At 42.3% G+C, this 21233-nt stretch overlaps 1 protein-coding gene across 7 annotated transcripts in view; it reads left to right on the top strand.

Moving 5' to 3' along the window:
- Positions 1–5180: 5180 nt before the first annotated feature.
- Positions 5181–21233, top strand: part of SMCHD1 (structural maintenance of chromosomes flexible hinge domain containing 1) — a 106601-nt gene continuing 90548 nt past the window's right edge. For 6 of the 7 annotated variants that reach the window (XR_007508292.1, XR_007508291.1, XR_007508289.1 and 3 more), the window contains exons 1-3: positions 5181–5439; positions 17031–17106; positions 17572–17733. Coding sequence is in view for 3 of the 7 variants with exons in the window: in XM_049818413.1 (XP_049674370.1) it covers positions 5260–5439; positions 17031–17106; positions 17572–17733 (418 nt within the window). In the remaining 4 variants the exon portion in view is untranslated. Of the gene's footprint in view, positions 5440–12481; positions 12623–17030; positions 17107–17571; positions 17734–21233 lie in introns of all 7 variants that reach the window. The other variant, XM_049818431.1, reaches the window with a different exon arrangement.

Below are 21233 nucleotides of genomic sequence, written 5' to 3'. Positions count from 1 at the left end.
GCTGCAGAGTAGAGTCACACAAGAAAAGAAAGGGAAAACTATAGCCAGAGGCTGCACTGTTCAGGCAAGTGTAGGTTTTTTAAGAGGAAGACAACCAACCGGAAAGATATAAAATTGTCAAGGAATAAACAATAAATCAGAGAATGGCAAGTCAGCACTGTTGAGGATCTCTTCCAGCAACCAGCAAAGATCAACCTTTTCCACCTGACTGATTACTCAGAAGATGTTCCTCAGGTGTTTTATCCTGGGTGCTGAGCGCACAGATGCTTAGCCTAGAAGCTCCTTAAATCCTAGCTGTCTTCTGTGTGCACTGCAACAAAAACTCTGTGATATGTGCTTACAGACAGAATCTTTGCACAGCAAAAGATGCCCACAGTGAGAAAGAGAGGGCAATGGTTACCATGTTACCATCCCAAAATCTGGAGCATGGGACAACGCTATGCAGACACATTTAAATGACTAAGCAGCCAGACAGTCTTGCATGGCCTTTTGGCTTGGACTCCATGGTGCCACTGCTAGTGGGGCTGGTGATGAAGGCACTCCTTGATGGTTCAGCAGAAAGCAGCCATTAGTCCAGGGTAAAAGGGAAGAGTGAGAAAACAGTGCCAGAAGCCAAGGTGAGAGGAAGAGTAAAAGGAGGAAGCAGCCTTCCAGAGAAAAAGCAAGTGGTGATGATGCTCAGCTACAGAAAGGCTGGAAGATACTCAAATAAGACCCTGTAGCAGCAGTATCAACTTGAACTGAAAAGCATAATCTCCCACAGACATAGTAGAACCTTTTTGTGACAATGTATTTATGAAGTTTCTGTATTTCTTAACACATCTTACAGGAGAGAATGATGTATTTGATCCCAGTCTTTATGACTTGTAAGTGTGTGGTTGAAGGGACTTTTTCAGATGTGGTCTTAAATAAAAATAAATCTTTGCAAGCGTAACAGCAGCAGTGTTCTATTCAAATAATAATGCTTGAAAACATTAATCTAATACTCCAACAACCTTTCCACAAATTAAAAACTGTTTTTTCTCCCAGAGCATATTTGTCAGAGACATGTCTTCAGGTACCTGTTCAAGAATCAGTCATGTTTCTTTGTCTCACAGAGGAAGAAAGTTTTTAAGGTTTGGTCCATCCTCATTTATTTCCCATGAGAGAGGTGACTCTGGTACTCACAAGATGCAGTGGATTGCTATCAAACTCATTTCATGACCACTGCATTTTTGGCTGCAGTCATTTGTCCCTGGCGGGTGAATGGCAAGAGCTTCTTGCTAGTTCAATTTTCACAGAGGTTCCTGGTATCGCCACAGTTTCCCTCAAAGAGTTCCATGACAAACCTAGGAGAGCTGCCAGGCTAAATCCTACAACTATCCATCTAGTCTGGTGTCCTCCTTCCAAATATGGCTTTGGAAAACAGTGAAAAAAACTCTACGATGATCAGATATGGGATGACTTGTTTTCTAACTTAAACTCTTCCTGCTCAGTACTATTTGGATATTTTATGCTAAGGCCAAAGCATATGATTTGTATGTCTCCCGGCCATAATTTCACTATTTATTTTTTCTAGTTCTTTATCTCCTCTCTATTCATAGAAAGAAAAAATGGTTTTAAATCTCACTAAATTATTAATTCTCATTATGTGAAAACATAATGTCACAGTTCAACCAAATGACAGCATATCTTCCTATCAGTTCTGCATGTTTTTTAATATAACTCCATGTCCCTTCTTCTTGCTTTATAAGGTAGACTGGAAGTTCCTGATCATCTTTCCTATTTTTATACTTTTAAGTATAGTATTTTCTTAGCTTGGAAATCCCAGCCATCTTAGGCACACTTTCCATTGGATTTTAAATGAACATGTCATGTATTTTTGTTAACAAAGTACACAATGAACAGTGAGAACTTAAATGAGTTTTACTCACAAAGCCCAGCTGACAGAGTTAATGTCAACCAAAGGAGGGCCCACAAACGGTTTATTGTCCCTCCTGCTCCTCTACCTCCCTGTGATGCCTTCAATTTTTAAAAATATAGTTTTATCTGCTATCAGCTTAGTCAGATATCTCAGAACCACGGACTGTCTTTACAGTCCTCTTGACTAACTGGACTGTGTTTCACAAATTTTGTCACTTCAGTTGTTTGCTCATCTTTTTCAAGTTACTGAGAAGGAAATGGAAAAAAAACCCCAAACACCAGATAGCACTTCAGTAACCCACTTCTCCACATCTACCTTAGCTTGCATGTTATGATGACAATTCACTGTTTATTTCTATTCTTTGTTTTCTGTCTCTCAGACAGTTTTCTGAGTAATGATGCTGTCCTGCAACTCAGTGTTTCAAGTAATGATGCTGTTTTGTTTCACACCTCAGGAGTTCTCACTAAGGTACTTTTTGTAACAGGCCACATCAAAGGTCTATGGAGTTCTAAAGGCAAGATGCCACAGGCTCCTCTTCTTAGATATAAAACCTTTGTTAAGGAGGAGCAGGGCTTTTTGTTACATAATTTGGAATTCGCAGTTTTGTACCTACAAAGCATATGTAGGCAGTAGCATCTGGTATCACTCAATAGATGGTGCCGCTGCAGCAAACCCTGCTATAGGGGCCGTGTGCTTTATTCTAGTGAGATAGCGCTATTTTTATTGCTTGTATAGAAAGTATCTACTATCTAAAATGTCCAGGGCTGGAACTTAGTTCATATTCTCCCTTAATACAAAGAAATCAGATACTTAATTTATTCCTTGAATGAAAAAATTAGATGCAGACAAGACATAATGACAAATACATTCTCACACACACACACATAAGAAACACATTCCTGAGCATCATCTGAAATATCAAATGGCAAGATGAACAAATAATTGGTAACTCTACTGCTAATACTAATTTTGAAAATTAACATGACATTTGACTTTAAAATCCAGGCGATCAATATAAGCAATATTCCTTTTTCCAGCAAAGAAAGTTCTTTTCTGTGAGAACTGAAAATGATTACTCAGTTGCTAATAGAACAAAATACTTCATACTGCAGAATTAGAACTTTGCAACTGCAGGTACTCTTTAAACCAGCTTGCAGATAGGCTGAATAACAAGAAGTTCATCTTCATGCAAGTGAAGTGCCTGCATTTCAGGTTTTCAGCTAGAACCATCCTCCCCCCCTCCCCCCCCCCCCCCCTTGGCATATTCATTTTGAAACTAGATGAAATAATTCACCACATTTTTTTCCCTTAAGTAGTTAGCATTCTACAATGAAAGCACAGTGTGTCAAGTCAGGAAATACTTCACAATTATGCTAAAAAACAAAATTCTGCTTAAACAAACTCATAAGTAATGAGGTTTGACACACCCTTCCAAATTCATCAAGTAATCATTTAGAGGCGGCTCCGAGTCACAGCCTATATATATAACTCTCAAGAGACCCTTCCTCTCTTAACCAGGTAGCACAAATGCTCTTTGTTCTCACGAAACTCTGCAGTGCTCAGTTCCACTATGCAATTTGCTTTCTTACAGTGTAACCACAGTGCTTGCATGAGGGTTTTTTTTTCTCTTACTCATTTGTTACTTTCACTGTTTTACAAACCTCTCCTACATGCCCTCACAATCCTTTCCTTTCACAGCTAAGAGTCCTTAAAATGGAAGCAGCTGCACTCTTCTCAGCATTCATTCCTGCTTGTACCTTTTCTAGACAAGCAGGACATAGCAAGTAGGAGGAGGACTGGGTCCCTTTGGACAGTTTTCATTTCATGTTCCTATCCTAGGAAGACTACACATACCCCTTGAGCACGTCTAAATAAGAGATCAGTGAACATGCAATTTTGTACCACCAAAGCTTAATTTACAACTGGGGGTGGGGGATGTCATCTTTTTAGAGGGACTGAAGGTCCAAGATCAAAGTGTCCAGCCATATATGCCTTCTAGATCTCAATCTGTACAAGCAGTTGTATCAGACAATGAAAATGTCAGCCTCAAATGTTTCCACTTATATGTATGTACACTTAGACCAGAGACTTCTCTCAGAAATGATAGCAAGTACTGAGGGAACTCTTTAAAGTGTTACGCTCAACTGACAGCACTGAAAGGCTGTGCATAAACTCAGAATTTAAGAACAAGGCACAGCATGAAAGAACTTCTCATGCAAGTGCAACGAGAACACACAAAACTTGTAACAGTTTCCCTGAGCTAGCGTCATCAGAAGCATAAGCTGCTCCTTCCAGAAGCCTGAGCGCGTAAATTCTAATTATTGAAATTCTTTCTCTAAGCTTGTTTATAAAGTGTATCCCAACTACGTCCTTATTGTTTATCATGGGAGGAAAAGCAATTGGTCTACCCTGCAATGAATGACAAGCCAGAAGATCCTGACAAGTTTCCTGACAAGTGTGTTTCTCTGGTTCCTTAGAAGACCGTATTAATTTCTTGAATTATTTTATTTCAGCCGCAGTTTTGCTGCTACTCTAGTCCTGCCATTCTTCTATAACAGCATAATGCGAAAGTCACGAGGGTTTTGCAAAACCAAGAACTTTTAAAAAGTTTTAATCGAAATTTGATTTTTAAGGCTCTGGACAATACACTAACTCTCCCCTCCAGAGGAGGAAGAGTGTTTCAAGCATTAGAGAACAAACCACAGCTTATGGATCTCGACCGCCCGGTTTGTTTTGAGGCAGACGAACTAGGCCTTCGCGCCTCCACACCGAAGGCCCAGGGACAAGTCTCTCCGTTATGCCACCGCTACAACCGGCCACCGCTGCCCGGGGGACGCGTCCGCCAGGCGACGGGAGCCCGCTGGCGGCCCTGCCGAGGACGCAGGGCCCTCGCCACGCCACGCCACGCCACGCCACGCGCGAAAGAGGCGGCGGGCGGCGGCCTCGAGCGCATCAACGGCCGGGGCGGCTGCGGCGGCCTCGGGCGCGGCAGGCACTTCCACGGCAGAGGCCTCCCGCTCTGATCCCCGCTCCCGCCCCGCGCCGCCCGGCGGCGGCGGCGGCGGCAGCGGCGCCGGACGCCAATTCCTTCCGGGGTCGCGGCGCCGAGGCTCGCTTTCGCTTCCAGGCCGCTCCCCTGCCGCCGACCGCCGCCGCGGCACCGCGGCCCCCCGCCCTTTCCGGGTCTCCGCCCCAGCCTCCCGCCTGGCTCCTCCTCCTTCCCCGGCCGGGGCTTCCGCGCGTGGACCGGGCAGCGCCAGGCGGGGGCGCTCGCGGGCCAGGCAATAGAAACCGCCGTTGCCGCCGCCGCCGCCGCCATCGCTGCGGGACGGTTTCCGTCTCTGCGGCTTCGCAACATGGCAGCGGCGGCAGGAGGCAGCCGCGGAGCTCGCAGGCCGGTGTTGCTGACGCCTCGCGGCAGCGGGGACCGCACCGTCTTTCTCTTCGACCGGCGCTGGGAGCAGGCGGATCTGGACGAGAAGGTGCTCAGCTACGGCAAGGACAACTACCGCGGCTTCCGCAGCGCCGTCTGCCAGGTACCGCGGGCGGAGGGTGGTGGGGGAAGGGAGGGCGGCCGCGGGGCCGCCGCGCCGCTAACGCCCCCTCCGGCGGCGGCGGGGGCAGGCGTGGCCGAGGAGGGCCGCGCGTCCCAGCCGCCGCCACCGTTCCGCGCGGCCGGGCCCGGCGGCGCGGGTGGGGGGGGGAGCCGGCACGTGCCGCAGCCCCACGTGCGAGCGCGGGGGACGGCGGCCCCGGCGGCTCGCGCCCGGCCGGTGGCGGTCGGGCGGCGGGGTTGGAGCGAGGGGAGCTGCCTCCTCCGCCTGCCCGGCGGGGCGCGGGCCGCTGCGCCTGCCTCCCTCCCCCGAACTTTCTTGCCGGGACAGGCGGGCGAGCGTCGGGGAGAGACCGCGCCCGCTCCCTCGGCGTCCCGTTCCCCCGGGCAGCGGGCCCCTCGCCCTGAAAAGGGCCGTCGGGGGCAGCAGCAGGGCGGCCGGCGGCGCGGCGGCGCGGGAGCAGCCCCTGGCGGCGGGCGGGAAGGGAACGGGCGGCCCGGGAGCTCCCCCGCGCGGGGAACCGGCGGCGGCGGCGGCGGCGAGGAGGGGCGTCCTCGGGCACGGCGCGGCGCACCGGAGGAGCGGCGCGGTGGTATTTCTGCTGTCCAAGGTGTTGGCGCTAAGGACCGGTAGTTCCCCGGCTTGAGCCCTTGTACCTGTCTCTCCGACGTCCGCAGCGGTGGCTGCTGCTATTTAAATACTTTACCTGGCGGGTTCTTTGCTGCCTCGTGTATCCTTTCAGCTGTCTTTCCTTTCGTTACGCAAAACAAGACTTTACTGTGTCTTCAGATCTCTCGGAGGTGGCGATTTTCTGTGCATGGGCTGTTTACTTTACTTTGCTGGTGATACCAGTAGGCATCGCCCATTTTCTGTCATGGTTTTGTTTTCTGAGGGAGTAATAAATGCCATAAACCTGTTAGCTGCCTGCGTCTGTTTTTTATTGTGACACACACAGGAAAATCAGCTGTAAATTGTGCACTAACTTAGTCTGATAAAACGTTCTATTTTAGTTTCCTTATCCAGTGTAATTTGCACTTTGTTCTCTAGGATATAAGCTCTTTGAGGAAATTGCTTCGTTTGTGCTATGTCTGGATGGTGTTTAATGTAATGGTTTCCTACTGCGATGAAAGCTTTGAGTTATCAATGTCAGCAGGAATAGCTGTCACAAATGACTACCTCCTCCTTGCACAGTTCTACTTCAGTGTTCAAAATGGCATGTTCTTATCCTGTTAGAGGTACTGAATCTGTACTACTGCTTCAGGTGCTGCTACTTAGCAGTGACTTGGCTATGGAGCGTTGGCATATCCCTTGATCTGGTCAGAGCCCCTGAAGTTCAGAAAACTTTCGTTTTCTGTTCAGAAGAAACAAAGTAACTGAATGGAATAAAGAAATCATTGCACTTTATGCAGTGTAACATTCTGAGAAGTTAGACAATGGGATGGGTTCATGGCCTTCTAAGAACCAACATCCTCCTTAATGGAGCATCATTATAGGGTTCGTATCTCCTGTGAGTAATTAGAAGCATTATGTGATTTCCTCCCAAGAGTTGTCCTAATGCATCCCGTCTCAGCTGTACCTAGCGGATGAATTGCAAGAATACTTAATATTTTCAGTATTCAGGGTAAATATGTTGATCATTAACCCATCATTTTCCTTAGCTTTTGCAATTATTTGATGGGCTGAGGTTAACACTAATTTGCAACTTGTTACGGTCAAGGGCGTCTTTCTTTTCATGGCTTTGTTACATACGCTGCACACTCCAGTGACTTCTGTTTCTGTCCATCCTCACGGTGTTCAGTAGTTCACAGAGCTTTTGGCATATTTGCAGTCTTACACAGAAATAAGTCCTCATCACCAGATGTGACAAATCTTGGGTACAGACAGCTTCAGGGTTTTCTTATCTCAGAAAACGTATTGACGTTGTGGAGTCAGTACTTTAATGCCATTACGCAGTCTGCTCAGACATGCAACATAGCGTTAGAAAAGTCGGGTACAGCAAAGCAGAACTTGGTGTGTTTGGATTTGGTGCCTGTGAAAGTAAAATTTTCAAGTATAGTTTCTCACCATGTCAACACCATAATCCTTATCACCAGTCCTGGTGGCTGTTTTGGGGTGTTAAGGATAATAGTTGGTGCTCTTAAACTTGTGCAACAAGTTCCTCAAATTTTCATTCTCTTGGAGAAAGGCCTTCTGCAATAATGTCTGCGAGTTCAGTCAGAGATGCTTCTGTCACAGCTAATTTCAGTGTGGTGACTCTTTACACCTTGGAGCTTTCGTTATCTTACATATGGGACATCTCACTCTGAAAGCATGCTGAGACAGGTGGTTTGACGTGACCAGTAAGTGCTGGTACAGTGAAAACTGGACAGGCTGAAATCTAGGAGTTTGATGTCTTTGTCTCCCACACCAACAGTGTACAGGTTCTTGTTAGGCTTCTTGGAAGAACATTCTGGCATCTCGGTGCCTCTGGGAGTTTTGCACATTGTTTGTGTTTCTCTGGGTGTTGTACTCCAGAGTGCCAAATTTCTGGCATCTTGAAAAGTGCAACTAACTACTTTCAGGAAAAAGGTGATGAATGGGTTCACCTGATTGGGACAGACTTTTCCCACTTCATGGTGCTGAAGTCAGCATCAGGGAAGTCATGAAAGCTCAGGAAGAAAGATTCTTTTGATAAGCAAGTTTTGAATTGTTCAGACTAAGATGAAATTGAATGTTGTATTTGCTTTCTCCAATTAAAGCTACTAGACACCATCTGAGTGTGTGATCAGGCAAATGCTGCATATCTAGTAGTGTTTCCACGGGTATCCTGTCTGGTGGCTCAACCTCAGTACAGGCTCATCTTTAAATCGACTTTCATCAGCAGTTTGTTGTGTGACTGAATGATTCTACTGTAGCAGCAAAGGTGCACATACATTTTCCAGTCTGCCAACTGGCCTGAGAGGGTGGTAATGTCTGACAGGGGCACCAGAAATATTAAGCTGTTGGAACTATTTCTGCTATGAACATCTTCCTGTGGCATAAGAGAATTCTTTTGGATATAACTGGATATGTAGGAGTCAAAGGAGAATGTAAATCTTGAAAAAAAAAAAAATGAAATTAAACCCAATTGCAATATGTGATGATTCTGAGTTGAAAATACTTGAATGCCTGAAGGCATGGTCTTAGGCTGCTACTTCTGAGATTTATGGTTTTTTCATAATGCAGAGAGAAGGTGGTGTATTTTCCTGTTTGTGTAGCAAAATAACTGAGACTTGAGACGAGATTCAGCCACTGAGAGGTCGATTTAGGAGGTGATTCATGTCCTGTCTGTTGTCATATAAAATATTCCTCTGTTATTATTAAAATATTCTTTATTAATTTTTGAAACTTTTTTTGAAGCAAATATTTGTTGTCACCTTATGAGTATTTTTTTACTGTCCCCTAACAAGTTAATGCAGTGTGGCAGTGTGGTTGGATGTGGCTTTATGTACTGATAAAGTAACCTTCTGAATCTGTGTGTGTGGGGGAGTTTTAAAAAACAAACAAACAAAAAAACCACCACACACACCCCCCCCCCACCCCCCCACCCCAACTTTATAAGAGAAGCTGGAATGTATATAGTCTTCATTCTTGTTCCTTGCAGTGATCAATCCTAAAGCAGAAACTTCTTAATTAAAAAAGATCTGTTAGCTTGACTATTCCATTAGAGCGCTGTCGAGCATATGTGGAGCAGTCATGTAATTTCAGTCCCCAGAACCATGAAGTTTTAAGGTGAATAAGTGAATTAAATATGGAGTTTTACCTCTTCTTGGAAGTACAGCTTCCTGTTGTCTTTTGTTAGGTATACGCCCCACTGCTTGTCCTGATGTTCAGAGTATAATTGGAAAATATTTACCTGCAATGAGCAGAATGGAGCTAAACTTTGTTGGCAGTTAATCCTAGATCCCTCGCTCATGTGGTCCAGGTACACAGTGAAGCTGGAGCACTTCAGTTTGTTGCTAAGCTGGCAGGAATCCTTCCAGGCACTTAGAGAGGTCACACTCCTTTTAAAGCAGAAAGGTATCTGTGCTGAAAACTGCACCGAAGTTTTGCTATGAGTGAAGGGTTTGTGAGAGGCTTTGAGGTGAAGTATCAGTCTGAAGAGAGCTAGTGGTACTAAAATCAGTGTTTCTTCTTAAATAGAAGTTGAACACATTTGTAAGTGCTTCTTTAATTCTTTTGAAACTTTCATCATTGTTGTGACCTTGTTTGAAGAAATATATAGGAAGTATAGATCTGTAATCTGTATAGAAAGTAAATATCTGTAATTTAAGTAAATACAATTCAAACATTGCAACAGAACAAAGTATTTTGCTTTTAAACTTTTGTCACATCCTTTGTTGAGTTTCCCATTGTATTCTAACAATCTACCAACTATTTAACTATTTAAACATACTATTTTGCCAGTCCACCGAGATAAATTCCAGTATATCAATAAGCTAAGAGGCAAAAAGGATGTTCTTTAAGAGTGAGTATGGAAAAGAAGCATAGCTGTGGTGGAAACTCAAGAAATCGGTGTAATTTTTTTTTTTTGGTGAATATTTGCTTGCCAATGCCTATTAAATAATTTACTGAAATTATTTATGATCAATGAAAAAATATTAGCAGCTTCTGCTGTTTGTATCACCAGAGGGTAACTCTTAAATCTATTTAAGAGGTATCTGGATTATTTACTATGATACTGTTCTGATAAATTTGATCAATAAAAGTACCTCCATTCTTAGTGATTAAATCAGTCCATCTTGCCATAATTATATTTTTGTATTATAAAATCTATATTAATTTACTTTTCAAGATTCTGTATAATCAGAAACTGAAAATAGATATGTTTTAAACATGCCGTGCATACACAAAACAAGTTTTTCCTTGCTTTTTAAGGAAACTGTTGGAGGTACTGTAAGGTATGTATAAGATGCAACAGTATTGTGAGTGTTTTCCAAAACTGTCATATTGTATTTCAGGCTTTGCTGAAACGCTTGTGTATAGCGACTTTGTTACTGACGTTTCAGTGGGAAGAAGGATGCAGTTTGCATACCTTTGTGCACTTAAGTACTACCTTATTATGTGTTGACTGATTTGGAAAGCTGTGTGGTTTTTAAGTTCCTGCTCAAATTTGAGTGCTGGCAATACAGTCAGATGCAGATCGTATCCATTCCTTTAGCATTAGTTATCCAGGTGCAGCATCTTAATGTGACCAAGTATTTTTTGCTTTTGAAGACTGGCTCCTGATTCTTGTTACTTTAACAGGTGATGTCATACAAAGTATTTTCATGGTGGAAGCTGTATGGAGTTGAAGTCAAAATTTTGGGTGATAGCTGTATTCAATAATATTTGTGATTCTGTTTTTAGACACAATGGCTTGTGAGAGTTACTGAATTTGTCTAGACTGAATAAGTCTAGTAATGACAGCATGCCCTTTGCATAAATTCTAGGGTCCCCAACTTCTTTCTACTTGTTATATCTTGCAAATCTTGAAAAGATGTCTGAGTTAACTCATTGTTCTGGACAAGGTTTCATAGATTTATGTATGTGTCTTCTGTAGACAGCTTCTGTCATGCAATTTCCTTCTCTTGTTTTTCGTCTCTGTTTTTCTACCAAACCTAGTGTAAAGCTTTACTTGAAGATACCACATAAAAACTTCTTCTATTACTGGTTCTTGTGATAGGTAGCAATGTTCTTAGTGTTTCTGTTGATCCATCGGCTCACTTCTTAACACCTTTCATTGGTACCTTTTTGTAAATATTCAGAACTGTATCAATAGAACTTCTGAAAGTAGTGAAACTTTTAAGTAGGACAGAAGACAAAGCACTTCAAGTTCTGCAAATGTTGTCTTCTGTAATTTGTTCTTTATTGACAGTCACCTTCAGCTAAAGGATGGTTGGAAAATGTTTCAGAACACTACTGTTCATTGCTGCGTTTTGTCTGTAGGTTGTCTCTAGCAACCATCTGCCCAGGAGATACAGGCTATTGGGTGTTCCTGTATTTCTGTAATATACAACTCTTTGCTTTGAGCTCCAAGAAATGCTTAGAAATAACTTCTGTCTTTTTTGAATGCAACTGCTTTTCCAAAGGCTTTTGGATCCCCTTCCTGTTGGTGTCCAAAGACAATACACGTATGTGTTCTGACATTAGGCAAGCTCATTCAGATTATGGTTAAAGATGATTGTTATACTTGCTGTCCTGCCATGAGCGCTCAGTACCAGATCCTCACTACCAGATCCTCAGCAGGTTGTCATTATGTCGAGGCTAGCTGACCTAACAGTGGACTGGAAAAGTTTATCTCATTAGCACTCTTAGGAGTTACATACGGTTATTGTCAATCACTCCAGCAAGATCTTTGTCTCTACTTAATCTGTTTGTATCTTGGTTTTCGTATTTGCTAATTTGTATGAATGACCTTAATATTACTTAGTTGTATGAATGTATGAATAATTGAGAGATGTGATACAAATATCTCAGTATCCTTAAGCACTACTGAAAGACAGTTCTTGATTTGAAAATCTGTGATTTGAGAATAAAATCTGTTTCCTCAAATGTGTTTTACAGTTTCATCCATTTGTTGATCTAAGAGATTTCTCTCAATTTGGACTGATAATTCTTTTTAATGTGGCATAAAGCAGCCTAGCTAACTGATAAATGTACATCTTTCAGGTGATAAATTGGCAAATAGCATGAGACACTCAGTTAATCACATGCAAAGTTACAGAAGGCTACAGGCCTCTCAGAGGTTGGATGTGGCATTTAGGTTCTTTTTTTAGATTCCTGAACAAGTTCCTGCAAAGGAGCCGCTGGATCAATGTGAAATACTTAAAGCTGTATTGCTTTTTATCACATTAGGTAGCTGAGGTATGTAGATAAGTCTTGTGAAAATGAGTAGCTGTAAAGGACGGCATTGAAAATGCCATTGCTGGATATCTTTACATTTAACTTATACAGTTCAGGTCCCCTTTAAGAGGTTTGCATTGGCAATGCAATTCCATTAGCCAGAAAATTATTTCTGGGCTAGGTGTCACTTCATGGAAGGTGGCTGTTAGGTCTCTGTTATCCCTTGGATACATCACCATGTTCTGAGGCCAGTTCTTCACATCATTCTCGTGTGTCTGCCTGCTGGAACAGTTACCTTAGGAGGAGACAGAGCATTTTAAAGGTATGGAAGTTGCTTATTGTAGGAAACAACTGTTTGTGTTGAAAAGTTTGGATTGCAAGGGGTTAAATGTCTTCCCTAAAGATATTGTCGTTTCAGTTTCCCTGTTTTACCTAAGTGTGTCATGTGTGAGACTGTTACATTCCTTCAGTTTGAAAAGTCAGCACCAGAAATGATTCTTTTATGGTAATAGACTGGAGGCTCACTGGAAGCAGACCAATGATGCTGTGCTTACCGTGTGTTATCTCTCTTTCACTTACCACTTCAAGCCTATCCATGTTATTGCAGGCTGTGGTGCTATACACACAATGTTGAGCATTTGGTTGTTGAACACCTTTTCCAAGGCAGATGGTAAATCTAGAGGCAAAATCTATGTTTACTTCATGTTAATTGTTCTAGTTGGCTTAGTAGCCAGGTGAGCCTTGCAGTGTGTGTTCAGATCAGATAGCAGCAAAATTTGCTTTGGTGCTTATGTGCTAATATGTGAAAGAGAAAAGAAACTGAGGCTTGTTTGGAGGAGTCTTAGCTTCTGAAGAGTTGTCTGTGATTTGTGGGCTTGTGGTTTTTTTAGTTTATAAAGAAAACCTGTGACTGAAGCATGTTTATAAATTGAGCCTTCCTTCTTGATTCAGATGTAAGGGTTAACAAGATCACAATTCATTCATACTTTCACATATCGTTCCTGTAAATTGCTCTGCTGAAAGCTTCTTGGGCATCTGGCATTCATTTGGCAGTTTCAAACTCTTACCTTTTAGCATTATATTAATCTTGCATCATAAACATCCACCAACAAATTGAGAGTTATTAGCTTTATTTATTTATCATGAAACATAGGCAGTGCTCCAGAGTGAGCCTTGAGTTTATAAAGAATGTATTTCTTTTGTTTGAACAAGACAGCTTTTTGGTTTTTGTATCATCTCATAGGTATAATGACTGACATCCCACTGCAGGCAAAACAAGCTTGACTCAGGGAATTTTTCTTAATTTAACTTACTGCCAATTAACACAACTTTTGATTATTTGGGGGGAGGGGGGGCAGTTAAACAAACACTTAGGGAAATGCCTTTCCTCCTCCTTCAAGTTCATCTTCTGTCATCCACCTCTCTTCTCCCATTCCTAGTCCAAGCTTCCCTTGTTCTCCTCATGTGCCATGCTCAGTCAATCCCAATTCCTTTGGTAAGGCAACAGGCGGTGTGAGATGTGAGGGCCATGTGCAGGGTTTCCCTCTGCTGCTGCTGCTCCTCCTCCGTGCTCTTTACTGGTTTTCTTCTGCTCTGGGGGGGGTTGTCTGGAGGCCACAGCCCCATGGGAGTAAGAGAACAGAGAGGGGAAACTCCCTGCCCTGACATGGATCTGCCACCATGGGCCCCAACACCTTTGGGGCCATCCCTGCTCTGGCATTGTGTACCTCCTTTCAGTGTGTCTCTGGTGTTGTCCCTAGCACTGATGTCTCCTCTGATGCATCTCCTCTGTTGCTTCTCATTAGTCTTCCATCAGTTTGAGAGCCATCTGGCACTAGCTATGACTGGGTCAGGCCAATTCATTGCCTCCTCCCGCACTGGTCACCCCTACAGCTCTCTGACACCAAAACCCTGCAGTGTACACTCAGTACGCATTCAAGTGTGGCTTAGCAAACAAATGGCTCTTAGTGAACAGCTATGGTTGTTTTCCTGGAATATTCAAAATTTGGTTTATTGATATAATCTTCTCTACTTTTTAGGTTTTAGGTGGCTTTTTTCTCTTTTGTATGCATATAACTGTTCATCTTTCTAACGTTTTGACATTTGCATGTAGTGATCATATGTAACCAATAGTTTAGGAATCCTTGTCTTTTCACATATCTACCTCTCTTTTTAGAGAACATTAAATTTTTTTTTCTCCTAGATTGTGGATTAATTTGTAGCTTGTCTCTGTTTTTTCCCAAAAATCTTTTCTTTTGTCTCCAAAAAAAATAAAAGCTTTCTGCTTAGCTGTTTTAACACAATAACCTCCAAACATGCTTTCATTGTGAAGGCGCAGAGGCATTTGAGTATAGTGATTCTATTGTAGTCTTCAAGATTTTAATGACATCAAAAGCTAGATCGTGATTGTGTATCTGGAGAATTTTCAGAAGAAGCAACAGATCTGTAATCTGAAAGTACTGCTAGGTTGTCATGTGAACCTTCTGAAGTCAAGAATTCGGTGCATCTTCAGTGCTTATTTGAAAAAGGGCACAATACTAGGCTGAAAGGGGCTCAGCAGTGAAACCCAAACTTTATGTCAAGTCAACAAAAGATATCATGATGTCTCTTACATGCGAGAATTGTAGTGAGAAATGAAACATTTCACCAAACGTTGTTTATCAGAATCAAATGAAACCTCATCAACTGTTCAAGTAAATTACCTAGTAGGCTCACTTTTATTCAGGGATGACCAGCTCGTCTTCCTGAAGACCACATCCACATAATGGGACAACTGTGCAACCACCTCACTGCTAACTGGCATAATGGGAAGTGGCAGGGACTGGGATAACTAAGAGTGTGCAACAGAGGGAAGGAGGAGGTAAAACAAATAGGTCTTATATACAAGTGAAGCTTTCAAACTGAGACACTTTCTAAGTTGGCCAAAGTTTATAGAGGATGCAGCCTCTTAAATTCTGGCACAGACAAGAAAAATGACTTATCTGCAGTTAGGACTGCCAGACTTGGTACATGAACCTGCCTAGTAGCTTTATCTTGAAATGACAGCCGTTTGGAGCAAAGTGGAAAGGACCTGCTGCCAGTAGATACAGTAGTGCTGGGCTCACCCAGGAAATGCAGGTGTTGCTCTGCCTGCGAGGTTGTTGCAGTTGGCTTAGTTGAGGCTCACCCAGGGAGCAGAGGAGAGGACCAGAAGGAGGAGGCTGTGCCTGCTCAGTTAGCAGGCTGCTGTCTTGTGCATGCACTAACTCATCCTAACTTCTTGCTGCCTTAAAGTAAATGCTGCACTCTTCACAAGGTTTTGAGAGCAGGAGAGCTTGTGGGAAGTACAGAAAACAGGGAAGCTGTAATTATAGCTGGAGGGAAAAGATGCTTATCTGTGCTTTCAAATGTAAAACTCTCCAGTTCAGTTATTCTATATTAACCTCAAATGGCACAATGGTTAGTTATACAGTATCCATGGTTTTTTTATTGCTTATTTTCCTTGCTCTGAGGAATTTCTTTTTTTTTCCTGCACAGGTTTGCCATGTTGAAATTTGTGTGACATGAGAGGTTAAATTGAAGTGATCTGAACATAGAGAGTTAAAAAGTAATAATTACTCCAGACTCTTTAAGTCTGAACATCAGTCTCTTTATGTCATCTCCATTTATTTCGCTTGCACCAGTGCTATGAGAAATTTGACAATTTTGCTAATTTTGCTGATAGATACTAACCGTATCTTTAACAGAGTCACAACCAGGGAGAAGGTAACTGAAAGATGGAAAGCAGACTTCTAATAAAGCCTTAAGCAGTGTTCTAAAAATATTTTTGTGAGTCTGAGTACCAGGGATGGAAAGGAAGAGGTACGGGAAATGATGAGGACAAGCTGCTACAGGGAGTGCAAGAGCTTCAGGGAAGAATCTGGCTAAAAGTGTAGAAAACACCTGTCAGAGTCATGACTGCAGGACTGAAAGGGTTGATGGAATTAAACAAGACCAGAGTTGATATTTACTTGTGTTTCAAAGACCTGGAAAGTCAGGAGAAAATACAGATATTTTGTTTATTATTTTGAGAAAGAGATTAGTGTCGGACGTCAGGGTGCAAAAATTAGGGCAGATGTAGAGACATATAAATGTATGTAGAAAGCAGGATAAAAAGTCCAAAGCTACAGAAACGTATTTAAAAGTTGGAGGCAGCAAAGTGGCAAAGATTATTTAGGTTCAGAAGAATATACTTCAGTGTTTTAATGGTAAAGAATTTTCTAAAAGAAATCTTAATTATTTTTTTAAAATGTATGGTATAATTGAAGAACAAAGACTTTAATGTGTATCCAACATTAAGAAATAGTTGGGTGGTTTAATGTCTCAGAAGAGTGCAATTAAATGTAGGACACCCTCTAGATCATGACTATTGCTGTTGTAGTTGCACAGTCTGAAGTAGAGCTGTTCAGTTCCTTAGCCCTCAAGGTGATTACCTGTAAGACAGTTCCTCCTCCTTAAAATTCCTGTTGCTCATTAGAACATATTTTAAGCAGGTAAAAAACCAAGCTACTCTAGTACAGACAGTTTTGGCGAAGTTGAGAAAGCAAATGAAATTCTGAAATTAAACTGTGTTCTGAGTTAATACGGGAAAAATATTGGGTCACCTCTCAGTAGTTTGTGGCAAAGTGAGTAGAAAGACTGCTTTTTTTATTTATCTGAACACTTTATGGTGTACTTAGTTATCATAACTGATTAACCTCCAATTTTTCTAGGCGTTTGGCATAGCTACTGATGAAAACTTTGTTATCACCACAACAAACAGGAAAGAAATTACAGAAGACAACTTCAGTAAGTATCTCAGATGGCAAAATAAATACAGCTATTTTTTATATTGATTGTAAATACCACATGATGATTGTTTATACTCTGACATGCAATAATTAACTGGAAGTACAAATCCTGTAATAGTTTGCCAAGAATTGTTACAAAATTGACTTTCACAAACAAGTTTTTAACAACTACTTGTTACTATGATGGACAGTGTTACAACGTAATTTTTTACCTTCCATCACAAATTCTGTTAATGATAAGAAAAAATGGCATGTAAATAGCTATCACCTGAGAAAACTTGCACCTGAGAAAGCTTGGAAGTGTGAAAAGATTTTTAAATTAAGTGTTGTTGCTAGGATGCAGAGCAGTCAATGCCTAAGAAAATACAGGTGTTACCTGAGGCTAAACCTGTACTGGTTTTGAGAGCAGAAGTTGCCTGGTGCAGTGCTCTTCAATATACTTTATATTAAATCTTCACTGCAGGCGAACTTGTTCAAGATGGAGTGACTTTGTATCTGCTACAGTCAGTTGATCAAATGCTGCTTTCGGCAACAAAGGAGCGAATTGACTTCCTGCCCCACTACGATACTCTTGTCAAAAGTGGCATGTATGAGTACTATGCCAGCGAAGGGCAAAATCCTTTGCGTAAGTACTTGCCAAAATAATCTTGTGTAAATGATGTTTATATGAATATAATGTGGTTATGAGCAGTTTAACTTTTAGTTAGTTGGTGAAAAAATACAGTCTTAACTGTAAAAGAAGATTAACAATGTTCTTCATACAAATTTTTCATTTAAAAATTACTCAAAATGGCCATGTAAGAATCTGGATTTACAGAGTTACCTCCTCAAATACTTCTTAAAGAAGTTTGAATATTTTAGAAGTAAAATGAGTTTAGTCTTGCTAATAAACTTGTGGTTGTCATTCAGACAGGTCAGCATTTGTGTTATCAGGTTTTTGTCTCCTGTACTCACAATAGACTTTGTGTTTGAAACTGGGGAACAGTTTTTGTATGAGCTACTGTCTGCTCTCCCATCTGTGCTTCTACAGGGCTTAACTTACCAACAGGAGCAAGTATTTCTTTAAAAAGGTGCTGCTTTAGTTTTTATCTAACCAATATATTAAATATGTAACCAGTATTTCCTATTGTTTTATTGAAAAAAAAAAAATTCTGTTTACAGCTTCTCTGAAAATTGTCTGTGGCTATAATTACTTTATATGTACATTGTAGGTACAGCAGGCTCACAATTGTACAGAAAAAAATGCAAACATCAAGACTCGAGCATTATACCATCCCCCCAGCGATTTCTGTTTCATAACAATCTCAACAATGTCTATAAATAGCAACTGTATTTTTAAGTACCAGTCTCCTTTTGTCCCCTTCCTCTTTCTGCACTTCGTTTTTTCCCTGCCCTGCCAAAGACACTGTTTTGGTTCAGGTTTGGAGAAACTGTGCTCAAAGTGCACTAAGATTGTGGTCAGCTATATGTGTATCTCTGTGCACAGGGATTGCTGTATTAGACCACACAAAGCATTCTGTCTAGGTCTATGCTTTTTTCCCACCAGAAGCAAGTGTTAGATACCTGAGAAATACTAGGAAAACAGAAAGGCCATGCAAAGATGCAACAAAATTGATTTGCGGACTTTTGAGTTCATGTCTGTGGACCGCTCTTTTCCATGAACTTGTCCAGTTACTTTATGAACCCTCATAACATCTTTAGTATTCACAATGTTTTGTGGTATTGAGTCCCCAGCTTAACTGCATGTGATGTGAAGTGTCCTGCCTTTTTGTACATGTTGAGCTAGTTACCATTTTTTTCACCTGTTGACCATACTTCGAATGCTGGGAGATATCATAAAGCATTGCTGGCAAATTGGCTGACTTGGTGAATCATGCTTTAAACTAACAAACTTGGGGGCTGGGGTGCAAAGCCGTGACAACAGCGTACTCGCAAGGACTGGGGTGGATGAGCACACCTACTGGAGTAGTAAGGAATGACACCAACCCTCCAAAAAGGTTCCACCAAAAAGGTGAGACAGTCAGCAGTCCAGCTAAAGTGTCTCTATACCAATGCACGCAGCATGGATAACAAACAGGAGGAGCTGGAAGCCGCTATACAGCTGGAAAGCTATGATCTGATTGCTGTCACTGAAACTTAATGGGATGACTCACATGATTGGAGTGCTACAGTTGATGGCTATAAACTGTTCGGGAGGGACAGGCAAGAAAGGAAAGGTGGAGGGGTTGCCCTCGCTATAAAAAACCAAAATGGATTGACTGCACAGAGCTGTGTTTTTTAAAAACAGCAGTGTACAAGTTGAGAGCTTATCCCTGAAAATTAGAGACCAAGCCAACAAAGGAAACATTGTGGTTTGTGTTTACTACAGGCCACCTGTTCAAGGGGAGGATGTCAATGAAGCATTCTTACTTCAACTACAGGAAGCATCATGCTTGCAGGCCCTGATCGTGTTAGGGGTCTTCAATCACCCCGACATCCGCTGGAAAAGCAGCACAGCAAGCTACAAGCAGTCAAGGAGACTCTTGAGGATAACTTCCTAATCTAGGTGATAGAAAGCCTAACCAGAGGAGATACATTAGTGGACCTGTTGCTCACTAAAGCAGAGGAACGCATTGGAAAGTCAAGACTGGTAGTTGCCTGGACTGTAGTGATCATGCCCTGGTGGAATTCATGATCTTGAGGGATATAGGCTAGGTGAAAAGCATAGTTGGGACTCTAAACCTTAGGAAAGCAAACTTTCAGTTGTTTAAGGGAGTGGTGGATGGGACACCCTGGGAAACAGCCCTCAGGGATAAAGGAGTAGAAGACAGCTGGCAGCTATTTAAAGACTTTTTTTCTTAAGAGCACAAGAACTATTGATTCCCATATGCAAGATGTCAGGCAAGGAAGGCAGGAGACTAGCATGGCTGAGTCAGGATCTTCTGGTCAAACTAAAACACAAGAGGGAAATGCGTAAGCAGTGGAAGCAGGGGCATGCATCCTGGGAATAATATAGGGATGTTTCCTGGGAATGTAGGGGTGGGATCAGCAAAGCTAAGGCACAGCTGGAGCTGAATTTGCTAAAGGATGTGAAGAATAATAATCAGGGTTTCTATGGGTACATTAGGAAAGGAAGAGAAAAGAAATTGTGTCCCCCCCCAATAAATAAAAGCAGGGGATCTAGTGACAACTGACATGGAGAAGACTGAAGTACAAAACAATTTTTTTGCCTGTTTTCACTGGCAATTGTTCTTCCCACATCTCTTAAGTCTGAATCTAAAGGCAGGGACTGAGGAAATGAAGTCCCATTCATTGTAGGAGAAGATCGGGTTCAAGACCATCTGAGAAACCTGAATGTACAAGTCCATGGGACCCAATGAGGTGCATCCCAGGGTCTGGAGGGAACTGGCAGTTGTAGTCACTAAGTCTCCAGTGGCTGGAAAAAGGCAAACATCACACTCACTCTTAAAAAGGAGAACTCTGGGAACTATGGACCACTCGGCCTCACCACAGTGCTCCGTAAGGTCATGCAGCATCCTCCTGGAAGCTATATCAAAGCATATGGATGACAAGGAGGTGATTAGAGACAGCCAACATGGTTTCACCAAGGGCAGATCGTGCCTGACTAATCCATTGGCCTTCTACAATGGAGTGACTGTGTTGGTGGATAAGGGAAGAACATCTGATGCCATCTACCTTCTTTCTGTAAGGCCTTTGATATGGTCCCGCACAACATCCTTGTAGCTAAATTGGAGAGATATGGGTTTGATGGATGAACTCTTTGATGGGTAAGAAATTGGCTGGATGGCTGCATCTAAAGATTTGCAGTCAAAGGCTCAATGTCCAAATGGAGATCAGTAACAAGTGGTGTCCCTTAGGGGTCTGTATTGGAACCAGTACTTTTCAATATTTTTATTAATGACATAGTGGGATTGAGAGCACCCTCAGCAAGTTTGCAGATGACACCAAGCTGAGTGGTGTGGTTGATACATGAAGGAAGTGATGCCAACTAGAGGGACCTTCACAGTCTTGAGAAGCGGGCCCATGTGAACCTCATAAGACTCAACAAGGCCAAGTGCAAGGTCATGCACCTGGGTCAGAGCAATCCCCAATATCAATACAGACTGGGGGCTGAATGGGTTAAGA

Source organism: Accipiter gentilis, chromosome 2 (genome assembly GCF_929443795.1).
Source record: "Accipiter gentilis chromosome 2, bAccGen1.1, whole genome shotgun sequence".
Taxonomy (NCBI): Eukaryota; Metazoa; Chordata; class Aves; order Accipitriformes; family Accipitridae; genus Astur; species Astur gentilis.
Note: the sequence above shows the minus strand (reverse complement) of the source record. Positions and strands in the feature narration are given on the sequence as shown.